This window comes from Nyctereutes procyonoides, unplaced genomic scaffold, assembly GCF_905146905.1.
Source record: "Nyctereutes procyonoides isolate TBG_1078 unplaced genomic scaffold, NYPRO_anot_genome, whole genome shotgun sequence".
Classification (NCBI taxonomy): Eukaryota; Metazoa; Chordata; class Mammalia; order Carnivora; family Canidae; genus Nyctereutes; species Nyctereutes procyonoides.
The window spans coordinates 34840204-34861966 of NW_026575140.1; the positions used below are offsets into that span (position 1 = coordinate 34840204).

A 21763-nucleotide genomic window follows, 5' to 3' on the forward strand; every position below is an offset into this window, starting at 1 on the left:
CCAAGCTGTGGAGCCTCCTGAGGTCCCTCCACCTCCACCTCCACCTCCACCTCCACCTCCACCTCCACCTCCACCTCCACCTCCACCTCCACCTCCACCTCCACCTCCACCTCCACCTCCACCTCCACCTCCACCTCCACCTCCACCTCCACCTCCACCTCCACCTCCACCTCCACCTCCACCTCCACCTCCACCTCCACCTCCACCTCCACCTCCACCTCCACCTCCACCTCCACCTCCACCGGCTAGCAGGAGGTGGGGTCCCCACCACAGCCAATCCAGTAACTGGGCCCTCCTGCTGGGAGGCACAGGAATGTGGAATCAGAAAGACCGGAGTTCTCATGCCACCTCTGCTGCGTCCTGAAGCAAGCAACTAAGTTCACTGAGTACTGGGTCTCCATTTCTCCACAAATGGTGCCTCCCCGGTGGAGCCATGGCATGGAGCAGAGGAAACACAGTGCCTGGCACCTGGTACCTCATTCACAAGCTTTTAGCCATTAAACTGGGGCCCAAATCAAGGTCTTCAAAGTGTGATCCTGGCCAAGTCCTTTCTGTTCTCTGGGCTCCGTGTCTTTTCACCCACTAAGGGGACAGACTGGCCCGGACAAGCTTCAAGACATGCGAGCTCCGGGGTGCTGCCTACCCTGGCCTCTGGGGCTACAGGCAGAAGTCTCCCTGTTTCAAGTGTTAGAGGTTCCACTCTGAAATCATATCCTGACCTCAAAGTGGGCCCCTTGCCGCCAGGAATGTTAGGAAATCATAGTGAATTCTGATCTCAGACTGCATCCGTGGGCCAAAGAGAATAGACCCTGACCTGCCATCTCTCCATTCCACAAGGATTTACCACCCCCTTGACTGTGCTGTGCTGGGCAAACAGGACAGACCAGTCCCTGCCTTCCCCCCCAAGCCTAATTGCTAAATGCTGTAAAAGGTAAGTTAATTCTTTTATTATGCTTGTGGTCAGAACTCAAAAGAGAAGTACTGAGAGCCTCGGGGGTCTGTATAACTGGGGGCCTGACCCACATAGGGTCAGGAAGTACCCTTGGGGCTGAGATCCGAAAGATGGGCAGGTGCTAAACTGGAGACCAGGGGTAAGGGGAGGGAGGGACACACCTTCCAGGCAGGGAAGGAACACTTGGGAAAAACCAAGAGAAAGGCCAGGGTGGCTTAAGGGCACAAAAGGAGAGCAAACTGCCCCAGTTGGGGCTGGCAAGGCAGGTTCTCACAGGTGGACTGCCGTCATACTTTATGGGAGGCCTCCTCCATTCCCTCCAACCCCGCCCCCAGAGGGGGTTTGCTGGAACCTCTGGCTTTGGGTAAAGTTCCCTACAGAGACCAAGCCAGCGAGATAGAGCTAACCCGGGCACAGCAGAGCAGGACAGTCTTCGGGCCCAGAACACGGGCACGGCATCCTGGCCTGGAGCTGGCACCTACATCAAGAAGGACCCTCCTGGGGGCAGCCCGGGTGACTCAGTGGTTTAGCGCAGCCTTCAGCCCAGGGCTGAAGAGACCCGGGATCGAGTCCCAAGTCAGGCTCCCTGCGTGGAGCCTGCTTCCCTCTCTGCCTGTGTCTCTGCCTCTCTCTCTCTCTGTGTCCCTCACGAATAAAATAAAATCTTTAAAAAAAAAAAAAAAAAAAGAAAAGAAAAGAAGGACCCTCCTCAAACACACTTTTGGTTTTTCTAAGGTTTTGATCCATCCCTACCTCTCATTCCCACTTGTTTGACTTCTTGTTTTTATTTATTTATTTTTAAACCGGGGCCTGCTTACGGTCAAGTTAATGCATTTTTAAAAAGAAAGCCTCGAATGTGCTGCTGCTGTCCCTCAGCAGAGCTGGGTGGATCAATAGCCCTCTCAGCCTTGTTCTGCCTCCACCACCTCCACCACCAGAGGCCAGCAGGGTGGGGCGCCAGGCCTACCCCTCCCCATCCTCACTCCCAGGCAAGGTCTCCCACACCCTGCCTTGTACCACCTACAGAGTTAAAACCCAGCAAACAGAAGGACAGACTCAAGGAAGGGACAGGACACTGGACAGTCTAAAAACTTAAGTTCTGATGTCAGCGCAGCCTTGTAATCCTGGACAAGAGACTTCTTGTACCAGTTTCCTAAACTAAAAATGTGGGCATCTGTCTAAAAACTGAGCGAAGTAATGGGAAGAGGGATGTGGGATGCTGCTGACCAGAACATCCCAAGGACCCTGATCCTGTCCCTCAGGTGCCAGGTTCCCCCAACTAGGCAGACTGTGCTCTGGGTGGAGGCGCAGAGCCACCCTGCTGTCACAGATCCTCCCTGCCCACCTCCCCCTCCTACCCCCTCCCCCCTTGGTGAGCTGCCATGCTTTGAGCTCCCTCAAGTGAAAACCCTCCCTATGCCGACAGATGGGAAGTCCTAAAATACAGCGTATGGATCATGTTTCGTGACTAGCAAAACACGCCAGCCGGGACACTTTGAGAACCCGGCCGGTTTTCAGGAACAGGATTTTACACATTTCCCAGGATTGGCGGATCTGTGCTCGCCTCCACCCACCTGCAAGCTCTGGAGCCCAGATCCTGTACCAGGGAGATACTTAGGATAGGTAGAGACCTTTAGGGGAGGGGAAGCCCCACAACCAACAGGTTGGCGGTGCCCTAACCCCCTGTGGCTTTTGTTATTATCATTTACTGAGCACCTACTACATTCCTTGCTACAAATCAGGTGTTTGGCACACGCTCTCAAGTCACAAGGCCTGTGTCGCAGTCCTGACTCTGACTCTAACTCTCTGGCCCTGAGCTCGTCATTTCCCCCTCTGAGTTTTGGCTTTCTTATCTGCGAAATGGGGCTGGGAAATGAGCTGCTACTAACAACCACGGTCACTATTCACAACATCATTAACCATCAGGTAGCTGTCACCAACCCCACCCTACACAAGAACAAAACAGGCACCACAAGGCCATGCTAGTCACAGGGCACACCCAGTGGCAGAGGGGCATGGCTTTTCTGAATGGCCACAGGGAAGGGCTTCAAAGGGTCTTCAAACCTCTTGACAGTTATCTGTACATGTGAATATGCATTGTTTGGAGAGAACATCCATCTCATCAGTCTTGCGAGGACCTGTGGGCCCAGGAAGGTGAAAGCTGTGCTCCATACTGGACACACACAGGAGAGCAGTCCTGGACTCTAGGACTTGGAGCAAGGATTACACCCATTCCCCACTCCCTTCTCCCCAAAGGAAAGAAACTGGCTGGGTGTTTTTGTTTTTTGTTTTTTTTTTTTTTGTTTTTTGTTTTGTTTTGTTTTGTTTTTTTAAGATTTTGAGAGAGAGAGCACGCGCATGGGAGCAGAGTGATGGGAAGGAGCTAAAGGAGAGGGAGAAGCAGACTCCCTGCTGGGCAGCCGGTGGGGGCAAGTGTGCCGTGTTGGGGCTCAATCCCAGGACTCTGGGATCATGACCAGAGCCCCCTGAGCCAAAGGCAGACACTTAATTGACTGAACTACACAGGTACTCCAGAAATTGGTTCTTAGTAACATTAGTTACAAAGAGCTCCAGACTGGAGAAAGGAATGCCACGGGCAGTGAGCATGTGGGCAAGCCTCCTGGAAGGTAAGCCTTGTGCTACACAGGCTCTAGAATCTTACAAGAGGACTTGCAACTTGGCAAACTGAGGCAGGTGGTCTCCACTTCCGAAGGCTCTGAGAAGAAAGGAGACAGTGGCCAGGAGCCAAGCACCTGGCAGCTGAGGAAGCATTCAGTGGGGAGGGTGCTGGCCAAGAGGCACCTATGGTTTGATGGCTGGGCTCAAGCAGCCAAATGGACTGGTATTACCACAGTGCACCTGACCTTCTACAGGCAGGGGCATGTTCAGAAAATAAGTCACACCAACACAATTCAAAACAGGGTATTAACAATATTCATCTTTGGATAGTGGGAAGTGCCAGAATTTTATCTCATTTCCTTCAAATGAACATACACCCACAACAGCGCTTGGAAATAAGACATGAAGCTAATTACTCACAACATTACCTATGTGAAGCACATGATCAGTCTCGGCATCATGAATATTTGCAGAAATAGACTCCTGAGGGCCCCCTCTGGCAATGGGGGACCCAAGCCACTCCCAAGAAAGCTATCACTCTGGAGACAGTGAGGAGACCAAAGATACTTCCTTGGATCCCCTGTGGCTTGGTCATTTAGGGACATACAATTGTCCTCCTGTAATGACTGGTAGACAGGGCAGTGAATCTTCTGGACTCAAGATGTTTTGTTATCTTCAGAGCGGTGAAGGCCTTGTAAGAGGTGAAAGAATTGAGGGAAATGCCTAATTAATTTTCTTTCTCTTTTTTTGATGGGGTGGGGGTGGGCGACAGAGGAGAGGAAGGATGGCAGAGAGAACAAAGTCCCCCCACCGCCTAAGCCCTTGCTGCCCGCAGACAGCGCTCTGAAGCCTACAGCGCACTGGTGTAAATTTCACTTGGCATGTGTGGTTTTTAGTGGCAGCATTTTGAGGATACATATAATCCTGACTTCCTATTTACATTACATTGGTTTTCACCAACACAATAACTACAAATGCTTTCTGCTCCACTCTTGTCATCTGTGTGGAAATCCTTCTCAGACAGGGAGACTGTAAAGTCGTGGGAAGAATTCTCATTCGTGGCAAGACTAATCTCAGTTCTCTCTCTGTTCCTACAGGAAACTTCTGGGAGGGAAAAAAGGGGGCTGGCCCGACCCGTAAGACACTAACCCACACCTGGCTTCCTGTTCATACACAACAAAACACAGGAGCCCTTATTTAAAAACATCCCTGCTGACACGACACAGTGTTTGCCCTTCCGATAAAACAGTTCCTAGCGACCATGACTGCCTGGGACAGACACCCAGAAGCACACTTCAGAGGCCTCCTAAGCACCACCCTCACTTGGAAGGAGGAAACTAAGCACTGAAAGAACCTCCAGATCCAGGGGTTCCCAACCACCTCCTTCCAGAGGGCAGGGCGAATAAATCTTGGCTTGATCCAGGTGGCCTCCGAATTAATAAGACAGGAAGACAAAACCGTTTCTAAGGTCATCCCTGAAGTAGCTGCATGTAAAAGCCCTGGTCTCCACAGAAGCTTCTCATGGTAAAGGCCATGCAGTACCTCCCCCTATGCAAGGCCAAGCCCAGAACTCAGCAAACACATGAATGTGCTGGTCTGACTGAAATTACAGAATCAGTTGGGGTCTTTAAGGTCCCTTAAAACAAGAATTTGAATATGCCCTCTGGATTTGGGGCCAGCACCAGCATCCTGTGTTGAGGGTTGAACTGGGTCCCTCTAAAAGATACATTCAAGTCCTGACCCTGGTATCTGTAAATGTGACCTGATTTGGAATCAGATCTTTTGAAGATATACTCAAGTTAAGATGAGGTCATACTGGATTAGGGTGGGGCCCTAACCTACAACTGGTGTCCTTACAAAATAAGAGAAATTTGGGCACACAGACACACAAGGAGAATGCCATGTGATGACAGAGGCAGAGTCTAGACCCATGCAAGCCAAGGAACGCCAAAGACTGCCAGCAATGCCAGAAGATAAGAGACAAGCACAGAAGGAACAGATCCTCCTCTAGGGCCTTCGGGGTAACATGGCCCTGCCAACACCCTGATTTTCAGCTTCAAACCGCCAGTACTAGGAAATAATGAATTTCTGTTGCTTAAAGCCAGCCCCCAATAGATAGATAGATAGATAGATAGATAGATAGATAGATAGATAGATAGATAAAGCCTGCCCATTGGGGTAATCCTGCAGTACAGTAAATGAATCCATCCTGAATTCTTTCCAACCCTCCAACCTCCAACTACACTCTCATCCACCCCCTTCCTCCCTCTCTGCACTGTTCCCAATGCAGTGTTACATGACCCACTTTCACATCCATGCAACCACCCTTGACCTTCCACCAATATCTGCTGGGACAGGTCAGAGTCCTGTCATAGGGACACAAGGTCATCTTTACTGGGTGGTGGACTCTGCTCCTTGGCCTGCCAACTGATTGCAGCCAAGGAGAATCTGAGGCAATGCACAAGGTATTAGGAAATGCAGAGATGTGGGGAAGCAGGTGGAAGGTGGGTGGAAATTAAGAGACTTGGCAGAAAGGAGGAGAGAAAAGGAGAAAGTTCAAAAAGGATCCTGATGGTCAAGGGCACAGACAAGAAAGTGGATGTCATCTCCCCTGCCCGCCATGGCCAGCCACATGCTTGTAACTCCCTCCCCTTTCCACCAACTTGACGCCTGCCTGCAACTTTACGTCAAGAGCCTGCCAAGCAGGTTAACACTGGAGAGCTGACTACCCACAGAGCTGTTGCACTTTGAGCTTCCACAAAGAGAAAGCTAGCCCGCTTCCATCCAGGGGCTAGGCTTTATTTGTTTTGGATTTTCAATACCTGGAACTTGGTGTGGCCACGTTAACACAGGATGACCAAGATGCTAGCCAGGCAGACAAATGAAGTTAAAGGTTTCACATGTTGCCTCATGCTTGCCAACTTAAGGAGCAGAGTCACCTGAGGTCCTGAGGCATAAGGGCAGGTCTTACTCCCCTACAACCCTCGCAACTCAAGATGGCAGCCACCAATGTGCCTCAAGCAGCGAGGCCAGGGGACTGACAGAAGTCGATGGGAAAGTCATTTCCACTTCTATGAAACCACCAGAAGCAAAAGAATCCTCCAGCAGGGGGAGTGGCAGTGATGATGGTAATACACATCTAGCCAGTTAGAGATCACACCAGAACCTTGTACCAAGGTTCTGGCACTCACATGCAAAGCAAATCCACAAAATGAAGCTGGCCTCAAGTGACAGGTGCAGCGCTAGACAGGCAGCCTAACATCTTGTTGAGAACCTGGGCTTAGCTCGAAACCCAGCTCCAACTGCCTTCAAGCTGTATGCCATGCATCCAGCCAGCAAGGATTTACTGAATACCTACTATGTGCTCTCGGTGGCCTCACTTGCAAAAATCGGGTGACAATACCTGCCTTCCTGAAGCTCTTCTGAGGACGGAACATGGAGACAAATATAAAATGCCCAGCACAATGCTGGGCATATTAAAAAGAGCCCTTGTGAAAGAGATCAGAGTTATTATGGTCCTATTTTCCAAATCAGAGCTTGATACCCAAGGTCTCCATTAGTACCAACCCCTAGAATGTCAGCTCCATGAAGACAGGCAGGGTTATCGTCTGTACTGTTCCCTGCTGCACTCCAGAACCTACAACTGTGCCTGGCACATGGTAAGCACTCAAATGATAGATGAACACCTGCTGGGTGCCAGAAATCTAAGGCACCCACTATTGGCAGAGGTATTAAAATGGTCATGACAGGGCAGCCCGGGGGGGCTCAGCTGTTAGGCGCCGCCTTCAGCCCAGGGCCTGATCTTGGGAGTCCCAGGATCAGGTCCCACGTAGGGCTCCCTGCATGGAGCCTGCTTCTCCCTCTGCCTGTGTCTCTGCCTCTCTCTCTCTCTCTCTCTCTCTCTCTGTCTCTCATGAATAGATGAATAAAATCTTAAAAAAAAAAAAACTGTCATGACATGCAGAACAAAAGGACAGAAATCTGATATTATAAACAAGGATTCTGTTTCCCAACAACAGAGGAATGAAAGGGCCACAGGGTCCCACTAAATGAAGCCAAATTAAAAGAGGAAGCCAGCACGGAGCTGCCTCTGGTTGCAGCCTTGGAGAAGCACACAGGCTCCACCTGAAGCAAGCAGGTAAAGGATTAGTGACATCTTAGTATTCTTCATAAACTGAGGTCATCATACAAGATAGGTAGCCAAGGTGGAAACGAGTTTAGAAGGGCTAGAAAAACATAGAAATCACTGTTTTACAGATATCTTTTTCAAGAGAGAGCTCCCACTTTAGTCAGGATTCACAAAAATGCCACCTTTTTTTAACTTTATACCCATTTCTACTTCACGTTCAAACACCCTGGCGAGTGTCCTGAAATGCATAACACAAATTGCTGGCCATGTCGAGCTCCTTCGTCCATCACCCACCCAGGGTCCCTTTGGCCATGGCTGTTGGCTGTCACTCCAACTCTCCTACCCCAGATTAAACCTCACCAAACCCTAACCTGGGTACTGAACTGGAAATGCCTTTACCATTCCACCCCTAAGGGCTGTATCTTACCTGCCACTTCCCCCCTGGGACTATTAAGAACCACTGTGATTTAAGACTCAGGGGGCATCTGCATGGAAAAGCAGGACACCAGGGGGACACCTAAAGGCCAAACCAGCGCCTTCTTGAGGTGAGTGACCCAAGGGCAGGTTGCTTCCCTTCCCTGAGCTCCAGTCCCACCAGCCAGAAAAACTGATACACAATAGTAACAGTACCTCCCCACTGGGTTGTTGTAGAGGACTGAAAGAAAGAACAAGGGAATGGCTCCTAAGGGGTCCTCTTCCAAAGTGAGATACAAATGCCGTTACTAGGTACTCTGGTCTTCACTTTCTCACTGCGGAAGGATGGACCAACATACATGCTAGAAAACTGGCCCAAGCGCAAGGCAGCCCTTGCAAAGCAGAAGGGGTCTTCGTTTTTCTCAAGTGCTGAACAAGTCCAAGAAAGGCTGTGGTGCGATTTACAAGGGCCACAGCCAAGAGAGATTTATACGCATATGGCCTTCTGATGGCTTTCTAAGACCGTGCACACCCTCGTGCACACCCTCGTTTGGCTGAGGACCTCAGCAGCAAGTAATTTTCTAATTGATTCATTAGCACTCCAATCAACTACTACTTTAGACACAAAGGGCCCCACTCGGGTCTGAATGCCTAAGCCAGGGATACTGGCTGAATGAACCACTTGCCCAGAGACTGTGAAGAGAACCCCCAGAGGCCCTCCAGGAACCATACCTACCTGGGAAAATTACCCAGAGTCTGGAAACAGAGCCTACACAGCTTCTTAACTGGTATTTTTTGTAATGAGAGTCTTCTGACTAGAACATGATTATGCAAAAATGCTACATGAATGAGATCTTAGGCAAAAAGCCTGACAGGAGATACAACCCCCACTACACACACCCCCAAAAGAAGCTAGCACAATGTTCATTTAAGTGGTGGAATGATGGGGTGACTTTTTCTTCCTTCTGCTTTTCAGAATGAGCATGTACAGGACATTTAATTCCTTCAGTTTTCTCAGGTGTAAAGCCACAGCAATTACACCCAATTCCCAGTTACTGTAAGGATGAAATTAGATTATGTATGAATAAGCAGCACCCAAGAGCTGTGGGCTCTGGACAGTGTACCAGGCTTACCGACCAGCTCAGTGACGAGAGGGCCAAACTGCCTCTCAGGCCAATAATCAGAGTTATGCTCAGGGAGGTTATAAATTACTCCTGTCACTTGTGAATTGTTGAAGCCACAAATGCTAAAAATTCACAGATCTCAAGGGTAAAGCTGTGATAATTTAAATATAAATTAAGCTTTAAAAACAATCCTCCTTCATTATTCCATATTCCTCTGGCATAGGAGATATTCACGTAGGACAAGGTTCCTCAACAGATTCACCTAAATAAGAAGGAACATGCAGCAGATGCTATAAGGGAATGGTCAGAAACTTCACAGGCCCTCATGAGATTCAGGACCTGCTTGTTGCCTGTACACCCTGATGTCGAGAAGTCCTCAAATGTAACGTGGCATTTTGGAAAGATTTCTGACTCACCCAAGCCTGGATCAGCACTCTCAACCCACTCAAGCAGCCAGCCATCCACCCAACCCACCCTCCCACCTACCCATCATCCATCCAAACATCTCAAGGTTTATTCTCCACAAGGAACTCCCAAGAAACTGGGAACTCTCGGCAAATAGGCTTCCTTATTATGAAAGAAAAACTTAGCAAGCACCCTCAATCTGCACAGCCTTGGGCTACATGGAGATCAAGGTACATGAAAGGACCAAAGGCCTAGAGATACTAGTTTCCTCATCAAAACCCAAAACTTCAGGGATGCCTGGGTGGCTCAGTGGTTGAGCATCTGCCTTCAGCTCAGGACATGATCCCAAAGTCCCGGGATCGAGTCCTGCATCGGGCTTCCTGCATGGAGCCTGTTTCTCCCTCTGCCTGTGTCTCTGCCTCTCTCTCTCTCTCTCTGTCTCTCATGAATAAATAAATAAATAAAATCTTAAAAAAACAAAAACAAAACTTCAGAACTAGCACAGAACATCTTAGGAAGCTTGAAGGAAATTGATTCAAGTCCTACTTCACCTAGCAAGAAGTCACCGGTTACCCCAGGAAGTGACATTCTCCAGAAAAACTGAATGTGTCCAAATTTCTTGGCTGGTAGGTATGGAGGTTTCCTCAAGTGACATTGTGAAAAGGAGTCAAACTTTTCCACAAAAATTCCTGAGAGAACCTTTGTCAGAAACTGTCCCCACTGGGTCTGCATCCACCCCACACTTCCTATGAGGCTTCGTCTCATCTCCAAACCCCCACCTCTCTTCCCCTCACCTCCCACTCTCTAGAGAAGAAAGTCATCCATTTCATGTCTTACTATGGCAACATTAACACAACAAGGCAAACAGAAAACGTGGGTGGCTATCCTGAGTCTCACCTCACCAGGCTCTGGGCAGGAAGCAGCTGCATTTCACTCATCTTTTTGACCATCCAAGGATCTACCATGATTGGCATTGTACTCACTACTATTATTATTACTGTTAGCAGAAATACACAGAATAATGCAAAATTTGAGAACCCACCCCCAATCTCAATCAACTGCTTTAAAACGTCAATATGGGGGTAATTTTTTTTTTAAGATTTTATTTATTTATTCATGAGAGACAGAGAGAGAGAGGAAGCGACACAGGCAAAGGGAGGAGCAAGCTCCATGCAGGGAGCCCAATGTGGGACTCAATCCCAGGACTCTGGGCTTTAGGCAGGCGCTAAACCACTGAGCCATCCAGGCGTCCCTATGGGGGTAAATTCTTTGCCAATTTTTCTTGCTCTAAAATAGAGGATGGTTCATGATAGAAGAACCTCAACAAAATCCATGAGACTCAACTAAGACCCCCCCCCCACTCCACAACAAGCACAAAACCTACCCAACCCCATAGAATATAAGCAGACTCTGAGGGGCATCCCTTGAATGGCAAACCTGAGAACTCTAGGAGAAAACTGGGGGCACAGGGTCAGAGGGAAGAGCTGGTCCTCAAGTAGTCCATCCTCTGTGTGGCTGTCAGTTTCCTCATCCATAAGGAAACCACTGAGGCTCTCCACACACCTCTGCCATGGGAGAGGGCAGGGTTCTGAGGGCCTCGGCCAGCTCTGGAGCCAATAGTTTGTTTTCCTGATTCTGCATCTAACCAGGCTTCGGCGCTCTAATTACAACACAGTACATCTATTCTTTCCATGGAAATCAGGCCCATTGTGAGAGAAAGAATTTTGGACAAAAATCTAAGTCAAAGTGGGAAAGAACAAAATCACCTCCACTTTTATATCCTAGAGGTCCCAGAAATCTTCACATCAACCCATGTGCCCCCACTCCACCCAGTGACTTACCCTTAATACACACACACACACACACACAACCCAATCCCAGCAGCTTCAATCCTAAAGATCTCTTCCTTTAGTTGTTCTAAGATGCTTCACTTGTAAAGACCCTGTGGACCTGATCTGGCCTTCCCACCCCTAAGCCAAGAAGATCTCTCCCCGTAGGAAAATTAAAGCTTAGAGTATCCAGGTGAACCACCTGCAGAATCAGAACCCAATTCTGATCAACCTCTCTAGGTTCCACAGAAGACAGACAAAAGTGGGCAGAGTCCCAAGGCTGCCCACAAGATGTGGCCTGACCCGTCTCCCCCACAGTAGCGCCCAAAGGCAAGGGCTTGAAATGCATTAAAATGCCTGAAATGGACAAATTAACACAAGTCAGATAAAAACTAGCCAAAACCCTAAAGCCACCTACAGTGATCAAAAAGCCAGCCTGAGGTCCAGAAGTACAAAGAGACTTTGCCAAGACGCTGCTTCCATCCCCAGACTTGGACTGAGTGATGGGAGAGGGATGGAGGACGATGAGGTCAATTTCAGTGTTTTACAGGTGGAAGACTGTGGTGCAGAGGAGACTGACCACCCAAAGTACAGGCACAAGAAGCTGGGGTGGCTGTGGGCCCTCAGCTGCAGGTGGCACACCATGTGCCCTCCCAAAAATACTCCCACATCCCAACACGGGGACATGCTGGCCAGCAATGGGTGACTCTCTCATTCCACTGCCCCAAACGATCCTCTGAACTGTAATCCTACTGTCTATGGACTCTCCTGATCTTATGAGGATGCATGTCCTTTTATCATCTGCAGTGTAGGTGCACCTCACAATCCCTCAAACTCCCACCCATCAAGAGCCACATTCCAGCCCAACCTTCTCACACACCTGCCATACACACAATAGTAGATGGGACGGTCCAACACAGACCTGGTATAGCAGGGGAAAGTCCCTGTGGAAGCCCCAGGAGTGGAATATCCAGAAGCCCCAGGAGTGGAATATGCCATCGCTTCTGGTCCTTAGCTTCTGCGTCTATGAAATGGGAACAGTGAGCCTCCATAGCTGTCCTCTGGGCCTTTAACCCACAGACCTCTCTGCACAGAGCTGACTCTCTCAATGGGGAGAAGCAGTAAGCCATATAAAATTCCCTGACAAACCCCAGGCACACTCAACCTCTCTAGAGGGAAGAAATTCAGAAAAGCAAGAAACCCAAGAAGCCAACCAATTGGAAATCCCTTTGAACCTGGGCCCAGGCTAACATAGAACTCTGCACAGGACACAGTGCTTAGGAAAGCACAGCCTCTACACATGCCAATTATCAGGCCCATGGATTTCTGGGCAATTACAGCCAAGGGAAAGAGAGGAGAAACAGAGCCAACCCCTCTGAGAAAGGTGTCCTCAATACAAGGTCACTCTAAAGGAAGGTCCCTCAGACTAGGAGCCTCTCTGGCCAGGACCATGATGAGATCTGTCCATTCTCTGCAGGGCCCAACACATGCAACCTCTAACCAACATCTGCTGAGTGAACAAATGAGACTAACTATCCTGTCCTACTTCTCTCTGCTCTGGGCACCGGGCTGGGAGCACAGGAGACATGCAACTCATGTGCTGAACTGAACTGAATTTCTGGACCACATCCATCTGGAGGTATATACAGGAGGAGGGAACCCAGTGTAAATATTGCAATGGGGGGGTCTCTCCCGACCTTAAATAGGACCCCCAAAATTTAAGGATTCTTGTCCAACTAAAGACGTTCCCTGAAAATCCTTCTAAAAAGCCAGTCCCCTCTGAGGGCACTAGGAAACAGGATTCGATTTACACGGTGGTGTTTCAAGAAGGCAGCTATTGTATGCAGGAAAATGAACCGGAGTGCAGTCTTCTATCCACACCCTCCTCTTTGTGCAAGGGGACAAGTCCCACATTAGGGTTCCTGGAACCCAGCTCCCTCTCCTCCGCCCACCCTGCCTGGCCAGACCCCCATTAACGCACTGCTAGTGCCATCAACACTGTTGTTTTGGAATGTGCCAGTAATTCTAGTGGCAGGAACAGCAAGCTTTAAGCTCAGCAGAGAAACCAGCTGGAGAGGCAGCCTCATGAAATAATGAAATGCCAAACCAACCCCTACATCTTCTCCAGTCTCTCAGGTCACCTACCAGATTAGAAGGCCTGTTGCTACGGCAACCATATCTTGCAAGTGCCGGCTGAACTTCCCCATAATTTTTAACCCTTTAACTAGCTTGAGGAGGGTGGTGTGCAGGCGAGCCCAAACCATGGAGAGTTGGCTGGCTCTGGCTGTGCTTTTACAAATTAAAGCAAGGACGGAGAAAAGCAGCGGGCAGGGGGAAGGGCGAAGGTCCCACTTAAGCAAACAGACAACGCAGAAGAGAAATGCAGCACACATCCACCTTGCCATCAGCCACAGAACCACCACGATGGGTGCCGCACAGCAAACTTTTCATGCACCTGGCAACTCCTGCAAAGCGCGGGAGCCAGGACAAGATGAGAATAAACAAAGCCAGGACGGGACTGTGCCTGCCCCTCCCGGCCAGGCTCCGTGCCCCTGCGCTGCAGACTTTGCCGGGCCCTTCTGTGGTAAGCAGAAGGCGGACAGGAGCCAGGCGGAGGGGGACAGATGGCCAGGCAAGCACTGGCACTTTCCAGTTGTCTGATAGACGCCTGCTGCCAAACAAGCTCCCACCTCCCTGCAGCACCCCCCGCACAGTACACACACACACACACACACACACACACGCACACGCACGGCTCCTAGAAACTGCATACAGCCTCCAAGGCACCGGAGCACCAGGTTGAGCACCAGAGCTCTGGGGGCAGCTCCGTCTCTCCTCTGATCCCCCCACATCTGCAAGGCGTGGGGGATGCACAGGCAGGGGCATCCACTCCCTCAATAGCCCAGGCTACTCTCTCTCTCCTTTCAGGGGGAAGGTCTTTCACACACACCCCCACCCCCCAACCACTAAACCCTCTTTGTGCTCCATGACCAGAGTTCATTGGGTCCTTCAGGAATAAATCTTAAAAATGACTCTCCTCAGCCTCTCAGATTTGATGGAAGAAACTTAATGAAACCATGCAGGGGCAGAAAAACACCAGCCAGACTCCAGTACTAGGGGGTAAAGCCAGCCCCCTTACCTCACACCACACTGTCTGTTGGCGGGGGCATGAAGGAGAAAGGGAATAGGGCCAATAAGCAGGAGCAGAGGCTCCTGACCCACAGTCCGACTGATGGGGGGGCCTGTGTGGTTTCCCAGAGGCCGAGAAGAGGTCTCTGGAAGAAGGGAAGCAAGAAGGGGCTAAGTCCACATGAGAGCAAAGACAAAGCCTAATAAAGGCACAGGAGGGAGGGGGAAAAGGAAGCAGGCACCCTGGGACCCAAAGGACAGGCTGGGCAGCAGCAGGGGATGGAGGCTGCTGCCCATGTCTCTCCAGAGTGCCTAGCACAGCACTGCCTGCCACACCCCCGCCCCCCCACAACAGGCACTGGACAAATGCTGCACACACACACCACAACCCCATGCTTGACAGAAGGTAGTAGATTCACTGGGGGGGGGGGGGCGCCTGGGTGGCTTAGTTGGTTGAGCATCTGATTTCAGCTCAGATCATGATCTCAGGGTTGTGAGATCAAGCCTGGCAATGGTAACAGGCTCAGCACTCAGTGCAGAACCCACTTGAAATTCTCTCTCTCCCCCTGCACCTCCCCCATATTTACATGGGCTTGCCCTCTTCCTCTCTCTCTCCTCTCTCTCTCTCTCTCTAAGTTGGGTGAGGGGCAGGATGTACAACATGGGGGTCAGGAATGCTTCAGTAGGTTTTCTTGGAGAGCAGGAAGGGGGTGCCTTGCCAGTGTCCCAACACTATTAGCAGAGAAAAAGGAGAAAATTCAACCCTTCCCATCCCTGTCACCTTAACCTCCTGCCCCATACTCAACCAGTGTCCATCCAGCCTGGCCACCTCCACCTATCACCCATGCAGCTGGACACCTGGGAGCAAATCCAGTCCAGTATATTAAAGTCCTAATGTTCTCTCTGCCAAGTAATTAACAAAATGTACCACAAACGGCACAGCGCCTGGAGAGGAGGGATGATTTTTATTAGCATGTTCACCTGTCACCCAGGCCTTCCACACACAGAGCAGTCAGTCAGTCAGGTTAAAGAGGAGCTGAGCAAAGGCTGTGGGGTGGGGGAAGCTCTGTCCCTGCCAAGAGGAAAGGCAGTACTTCGGCTAGAGTTTTATCGTTGGGCTGCATGCACTGGCCACCGTGATACCTGGGGTATACCTCCAGAAAGAGCTGGAGAAGGACCCTCCAAAGCCAAGGCAGTTAGGCAATCAGTGCTCACAGAATACTCTCCATACCATCCAGACACGGGGGTGTCCTTATAGTAGAATCTCCTTCCCTAACCTACTGAAGGGCTGGGCTGTGACCACACGTTTACATCCCTCTGCAGTGTCCAGGATGGGGCAGGAGCTCCAAGAACATTTGGGAGATAAAAAGGAAATCACCTTTTCCATTGTAACCCTCCAGATGGGCAGGCTGCCACCAAGCTTATCCATTGTTTGGTCTCATGTATCCAAATCCTTAGGTTGATTCAGTAAATCCTTACTGAGCACTTACTATGTGCCAGGCATTGTGCGTACAAGCATGAGGACTAACACACCTGTCTGCCCTCAAGGAACACCTCTCATCTGGCAGCTATTCTCTGTGTACCACCAGCTCTCCACCCCTGCCTGTGCTCAGCAGGCCCTCGGTATTTGATGGAAATTCTGGACTCTTAGACTCTCATCAGGTGCACCCCTGAGGCTTGGCCAGCGTGCCCAGTTCGGGTGGAGATAGATGAAGGCAAGGGCAGAGTCATAGGGTTTCTGTGCAAACCCCAGTAGCCAATGGCCAAGACAAACTAGCCAGAAGCCTCACTGACAATTCCACAACTGTTAAACTAAAGACCCTGTCATAGGGGGCTGCAGTTCTGGCCTTGCTCCAGGTTAGAAAGCACCAGGAAAAGAGACAAGAAGCCTGGCTTCCAGCCACAAAAGCTAACTTAACCTGCCATGTGACAGGAGAACAGGGGACAAGTTGATTTCTACCCTCTGGCCCACAGTATCCTCCGATGTAAACCAAGGGAGTGGTCCCATCTAACATCTGAAGACACCCTCACAAGCAACATTAGGAGAGAATCACCATCCTGGCCAGACAGGGCTTTGGAACAAAGGACCCAGCAAAGAGGATTCCAGGCAGAGTGGGCACCCTGCTAACACGTCCCCACCCACACTCTCAACAACACAGGGAAATTCTACCCACAGCTCTGAATAATAATAGAAGTAACATTTAGGTAAGGTTGGGGATTAAGCTAAACCTCACATAAGAGGCAGGGATGTTGGCATTTGGAAGCAGGAAACAGGCCTGGGAACGTACTTAATACCTACCACAGAGCAAAGCGGATCACGGCCAGCTCCTGACTCAAGAGCATCTTCGCCCCTGCCACACTTCTCCCTCTTGCCAACTCCAGACACTTCGAGGGTGCCAGGCCAAAGAGTGGGGCTGGAGGTCAGTTTTGGAAGCCACATTTTCAGAAGAACATTGGCAAACCAGAAGCCAGGAGAGAAGCCTTCCAAAACAGAACAGGAGCTATTTTAAATGGAAACCCATTGGTGGAGGCGGAGAAGTTTTATGGGAAGAACAGAGAACATGAATGAGTTGCTATAATTAACCATCCCCCCCAAAAAAAAATCATAAAGAAGAGGGCATCTTTCTACTTGGTGGTGGTAATACCAAGAACAATTAGAATTAATTCTAATTGTCCAAAACTGAAACGTGCCATCCCGTCAGGTGGTGAGTTCCCCATCACTGAACATGAAGCAGACGCTGGAGAGAAAACTTGGGCCAGCGAGGCTCTCAAGTTCAGAAGGGACTTTAGAGGTTATCAACTGATAAAATGCTGATGGCAGGGAAATGCAAAGGGGAGCATTCGGGCCTTTCATATTTTAAAATAGCTTTACCTTAAAAGGGGGGGGGCGGGGTAAGAAAAGCAAGGGGAAAAAAAGTGTAGGACTCCTAAGGAGGACTTGAAAATGTTCTTCCTGCACCTAATCTACAGAGGGCTTTTTATCAACAGAAAGTTTCCCTGAGACAACCTTGGTCAAATTCTTGCGGGCTGCAGAGGTCACTGGTTTTTCTGGCAAAAGCTGCAGGTGGCAACTGAGACCACGGCTAAGTAAGAAAGCTCCATTATGTAAACACTCAAATGCTTAGGGTGCCTCTGCAGAGCACAGAATCAGATAGCAAGCTGGGGAGCAGACCCCGTATAAGAAATGAGGCAGACTGGCATTCATCATTTTAAGGGGGCAAGCTGCCATGTAGGCATCGTACGCCAGCATCCTACAACCTGGCATGCTGAGGGTGGACGGTGAGCTGCAGAGAGCAGTCAACACTCACCACCTACAGGGAAAACTGTTCCTATCACGAATCAGAGGTTACCACGGAGTCAAAGCACGACCTCCATGCCCTGCCGGGTATCAGTGAGAACCAAGTATATTATAATCGCTACTCAGAAATTCATTTACTTACTGAATGCTTAGGACCTAGAACAGTGCCCAGCACATAACATGTGCTCAAGAAATACTTATAGAAAGAACAGGTATTTAAAGCGAATAAGCAAACCAAGTGGGGCACCTGGGGTGCTCAGTGGTTAAGCATCTGCCTTTGGCTCAGGTCGTGATCCTGGGGGTCCTGGGATTGAATCCCACATCGGACTCCCCATGGGGAGCCTGCTTCTCCCTCTGCCTATGTCTCTGCCGCTCTGTCTCTCAGAAAGAAAGAAATAAAATCTTTTAAAAAAAAAAAAGCAAACCAAGTATCTTCTCCCTTAGTTTTAGAGTCAATTACGTAACTTCTTTTCTCCCGCTGATTCACCTCTCTCCTTGTGTTCATGCTCAAAATATTACATGAAAATTATTTTTGCATTCTCCAATTCTATGGTGGGATAAAGGAGCTGTCTAGAAGCTTAGGGTAAGAAGCTATGGCATGGAAACATGGAACCCTCAATTTGAGCTCCACAGGGGTAGGAATTTTTGTCTGTTTTGTTCATTGCTTTATCCTCAATAACGTGGTACAACACTGGCACATGGTTCGTACTCAACAAACATCGTAAAAGCACCAGCAAACACATTCACTGTACGATCTTGGCACGTCGCTTCTCTCTACAGGCCATCTTTTCTCAACTAGAAAATGTTAATGCCACAGGGCTCAGGGGTCCCTAGCCAGCTCTAATATGTTCCAAAGTCTGTGATCCAGGTGAGCTGGCCTACAAATGGCTTTGATCAGAAGACTGCCTGGGTCCCCCAGGAGCTTCCACAAGGAAGGAAGCTAGGAGGCAGTGTGGTGCCATAGAAAGAACACAGGCTTTGGAGCCCAAATGTTTAAATCCCAGCTCAGCTCAAGACACAGGACTTAGGGAATGTCACTGAACCTCCTAGAGCCTCAAGTTCCTCATCTGCAAATTGGGGGGACCACGCCTAGCTACCTGTTCAGGTTGCAGCCTGGATTATAGGATAATGCACATAAAAGCCCCTTGAAAGGGTTAAGGTTAGCACAGAGCAAGGCCCCACAAACCCTCACTCACAGAGGGACCACATCATTTCCAGCTCTAGGCTTTACAATTACTTCTACCCTTAAAGAGAAGATGCCAATTTGGGACAAAGTATAATCAAGACCAGCTCACAAGATCACATTATTTGAAGATTCACGATCTGTAACTTGGCCTGTCCTATGTACAAAGATGTAAATGTTTACCATGTGCAGTTCATCTCAAGCTTTTTGCTCCCTTCTCAGAAGACTGAACAGACAGTGGTTTAATGAAGAGAAGGGGAAATATTTGGAAAACTGACCACCCCTAGTAAGTAGACAAGAGCCCTTCTGAAGCTGCAAAATTCAACCCATGCTGGTGGCTGGCATGGAACAAGCAGAGAAATGCTGCCCCCAACAGAGCAAGCCCTCCCAGGCCTCAGGGAGGAGGTGAGGAGCCCATTCACCCTCCTCCCCACAGGCCGGATGCCAGCAAACAAGCAAGGCCCTAATCAGCGGTATATATCAACACAGCATCTATGAACAGCAGAAGTGACAGCCAAAATCAAGACAAGTGACCTTACTGGACATACCAGACATATTCAGGCCTTTCACACCACTATGATACTGCCGGGCAACGTGCGTTATCATTAAAAGGTAAAAGGCCTCGTTTTTTTTAACTCTCCCTGACTGGGAGGCGTGGTCAACTCCCCCACCACGCACCCCACCCTTTACCCCTCCCTCCCTTTCTCACTAAAAGAAAGTGCAACCAGAAGTTCTCCTGGAGAGAGACTACGGGGCATAATTAAAACAGCTCAGGAAGGAGGGGCTTAAGGCCAGGCAAAGGTTTCTTGGGTGGCTTAAGGCAAAATATAGCATATACATCTTTTCATTCCTGGTCTGGCATCTTATTTGCTTATCTTCACTCAGGTATTCACCTCCGTGGTTAGGACAAGCAGAGAAGACCATCAATCAACACATCCACGCGAATATCCTAGCAAGGGAAAAAACCCTCCCTCTTCTCACGGGTCATTCATTTCCTCACTCTGGCCCAGCTCCCCAAGAGCGTGCTGGGTGGCTGATGTCAATATTGCACCCCTCTGGACAATCCCCAACACAAGTAGGTGCTCAGTTAAGAACAAACTTCCTCTGGGCGCTTCACTGGTCCAGCCAGCAGAGTGTGCAACTCTTGATCTCAGGGTTGTGAGTTCAAGTCCGTGTTGGGTGTAGAGTTTACTTATAAACAAACAAAACTTCCTCATGCCCACTGAGTGGTCTAGTCCACAGAGCAGACTCTCCACCAATAGTCCTCTTGACCCCCCAAAATAGGCCAGGCAACCCCACCAGGGGTTGCTATGTGGAAAAAGACTTCACTAATGAGTGGGGGATGGGCGTTTGGGCTGTGACCATCAGGCTGAGACCTCCACTGCACCCTGGGCTCCCCGAGGCACCCTGGGTACCCTGAGGTGGGCCCTACACAGCAGAGGCAGGGTCCTGTGATCCGCAGAAGGAAGTCAGTCCACCAGGAAGGAACACCCAATGGGACATTTCTCCCCCTATATGCTCCCAGCCTTGAAAGCTTCAGGAAATAGCAGGTCCCCAAATCTAACTTTTTTCATAGACCAGGTAGTTGGTTTTAAGTCCCAGTTTATCTTCTTAAGCTGTCCAAACATTTGCCAGAGTATCTTCAGCCACATGCTAGGCTGCCCTGGAGGTCTGTTCTGCTTTTAGTGGTCAATTTTTTCCCCTCCTTCTCTCCCCTCAGATAATAGCAGAGCCTCCCATTTATAAGAGCTGCATGCCTCCTGGAAGTACGAATCTGCCGGGATGGGGCTAGTGGGCCGGAGTGAAGGGTGGTCTCCAAGTGTGTCTGCACAGCACACCGCTGGTTCACTCAGCCACATGTTTACATACACGGAGAGTCTGGGAGAGGGGGGTGGGGCAGAGGCCTCCCAGCCTGCGCCATCAGCCATCAGGATGTGCCACTCTCTGGAGGGCATTCCTGGGAAGGGAGGCACCAGGCCTTGGGAAGCCCACTCTAGCACAGAGCCCCTGAACGCCCAGAGACTATTTGCTGAGTCACATCTCAGTTTCCACAGGAAAATGATAAAGACATTTGCTCGTCGTAGCTGTGTGAGATTTTTCAATCCAGAACTGCAAAGCTCTTAAAAGCACACTGCCTTGTTTTGCCAATCTGGGAAATGGGGACGACAAGTGTTCCCTTCTCAATTTAAAAGGGAAGGGCCAAGGGAGGACACACACAGCTTTCAGCAATGATGTAAGTAATGTGCATTTCTTCACCTGGAGCAAAACTATTATTTTAACACAATTCAAAGAAATGTGAGACAATCTTGCCACCAAATCAGCCATCTGATACCACACTGACAGTTACAAAGAAGAGGGGTAACCTTTATTTATACTCCTCCCCACCCCCCCATCACTAACCACAGTCTCCTCGGGCCCTCAAACAAGTAGCCTCTTAAAGAAACAAGCTGTATATGAGTGGGGAGCACAATACTGTTGTCCCTGAAACCACCCTGTGTACTACCTTTTTTTTTTAATTCTTGAGTGACACAGAGAAAGGCAGAGACATAGGCAGAGGAAGAAACAGGCTCCCTACAGGGAGCCCAATGTGGGACTCGATCCCAGGACCACGACCTAAGCCAAAGGCAGACGCTCAACCACTGAGCCACCCAGGTACCCCACCACCACCAATATTTTTTTAT

At 49.6% G+C, this 21763-nt stretch overlaps 1 protein-coding gene across 4 annotated transcripts in view; it reads right to left on the bottom strand.

Annotated features, from left to right (window-relative positions):
* The window catches only part of SSBP3 (single stranded DNA binding protein 3), a 165251-nt gene that overhangs the window by 102128 nt on the left and 41360 nt on the right, over positions 1 to 21763 (bottom strand). The window contains exon 1 of one of the 4 annotated variants that reach the window (XM_055305974.1): positions 16901 to 17070. The exons of the other annotated variants lie outside the window; for them this stretch is intronic. Coding sequence (XP_055161949.1) covers positions 16901 to 17041 — 141 coding nt within the window. The 5' untranslated portion in view covers positions 17042 to 17070. Of the gene's footprint in view, positions 1 to 16900; positions 17071 to 21763 lie in introns of those variants that run through there. 4 annotated transcript variants of the gene reach the window in all.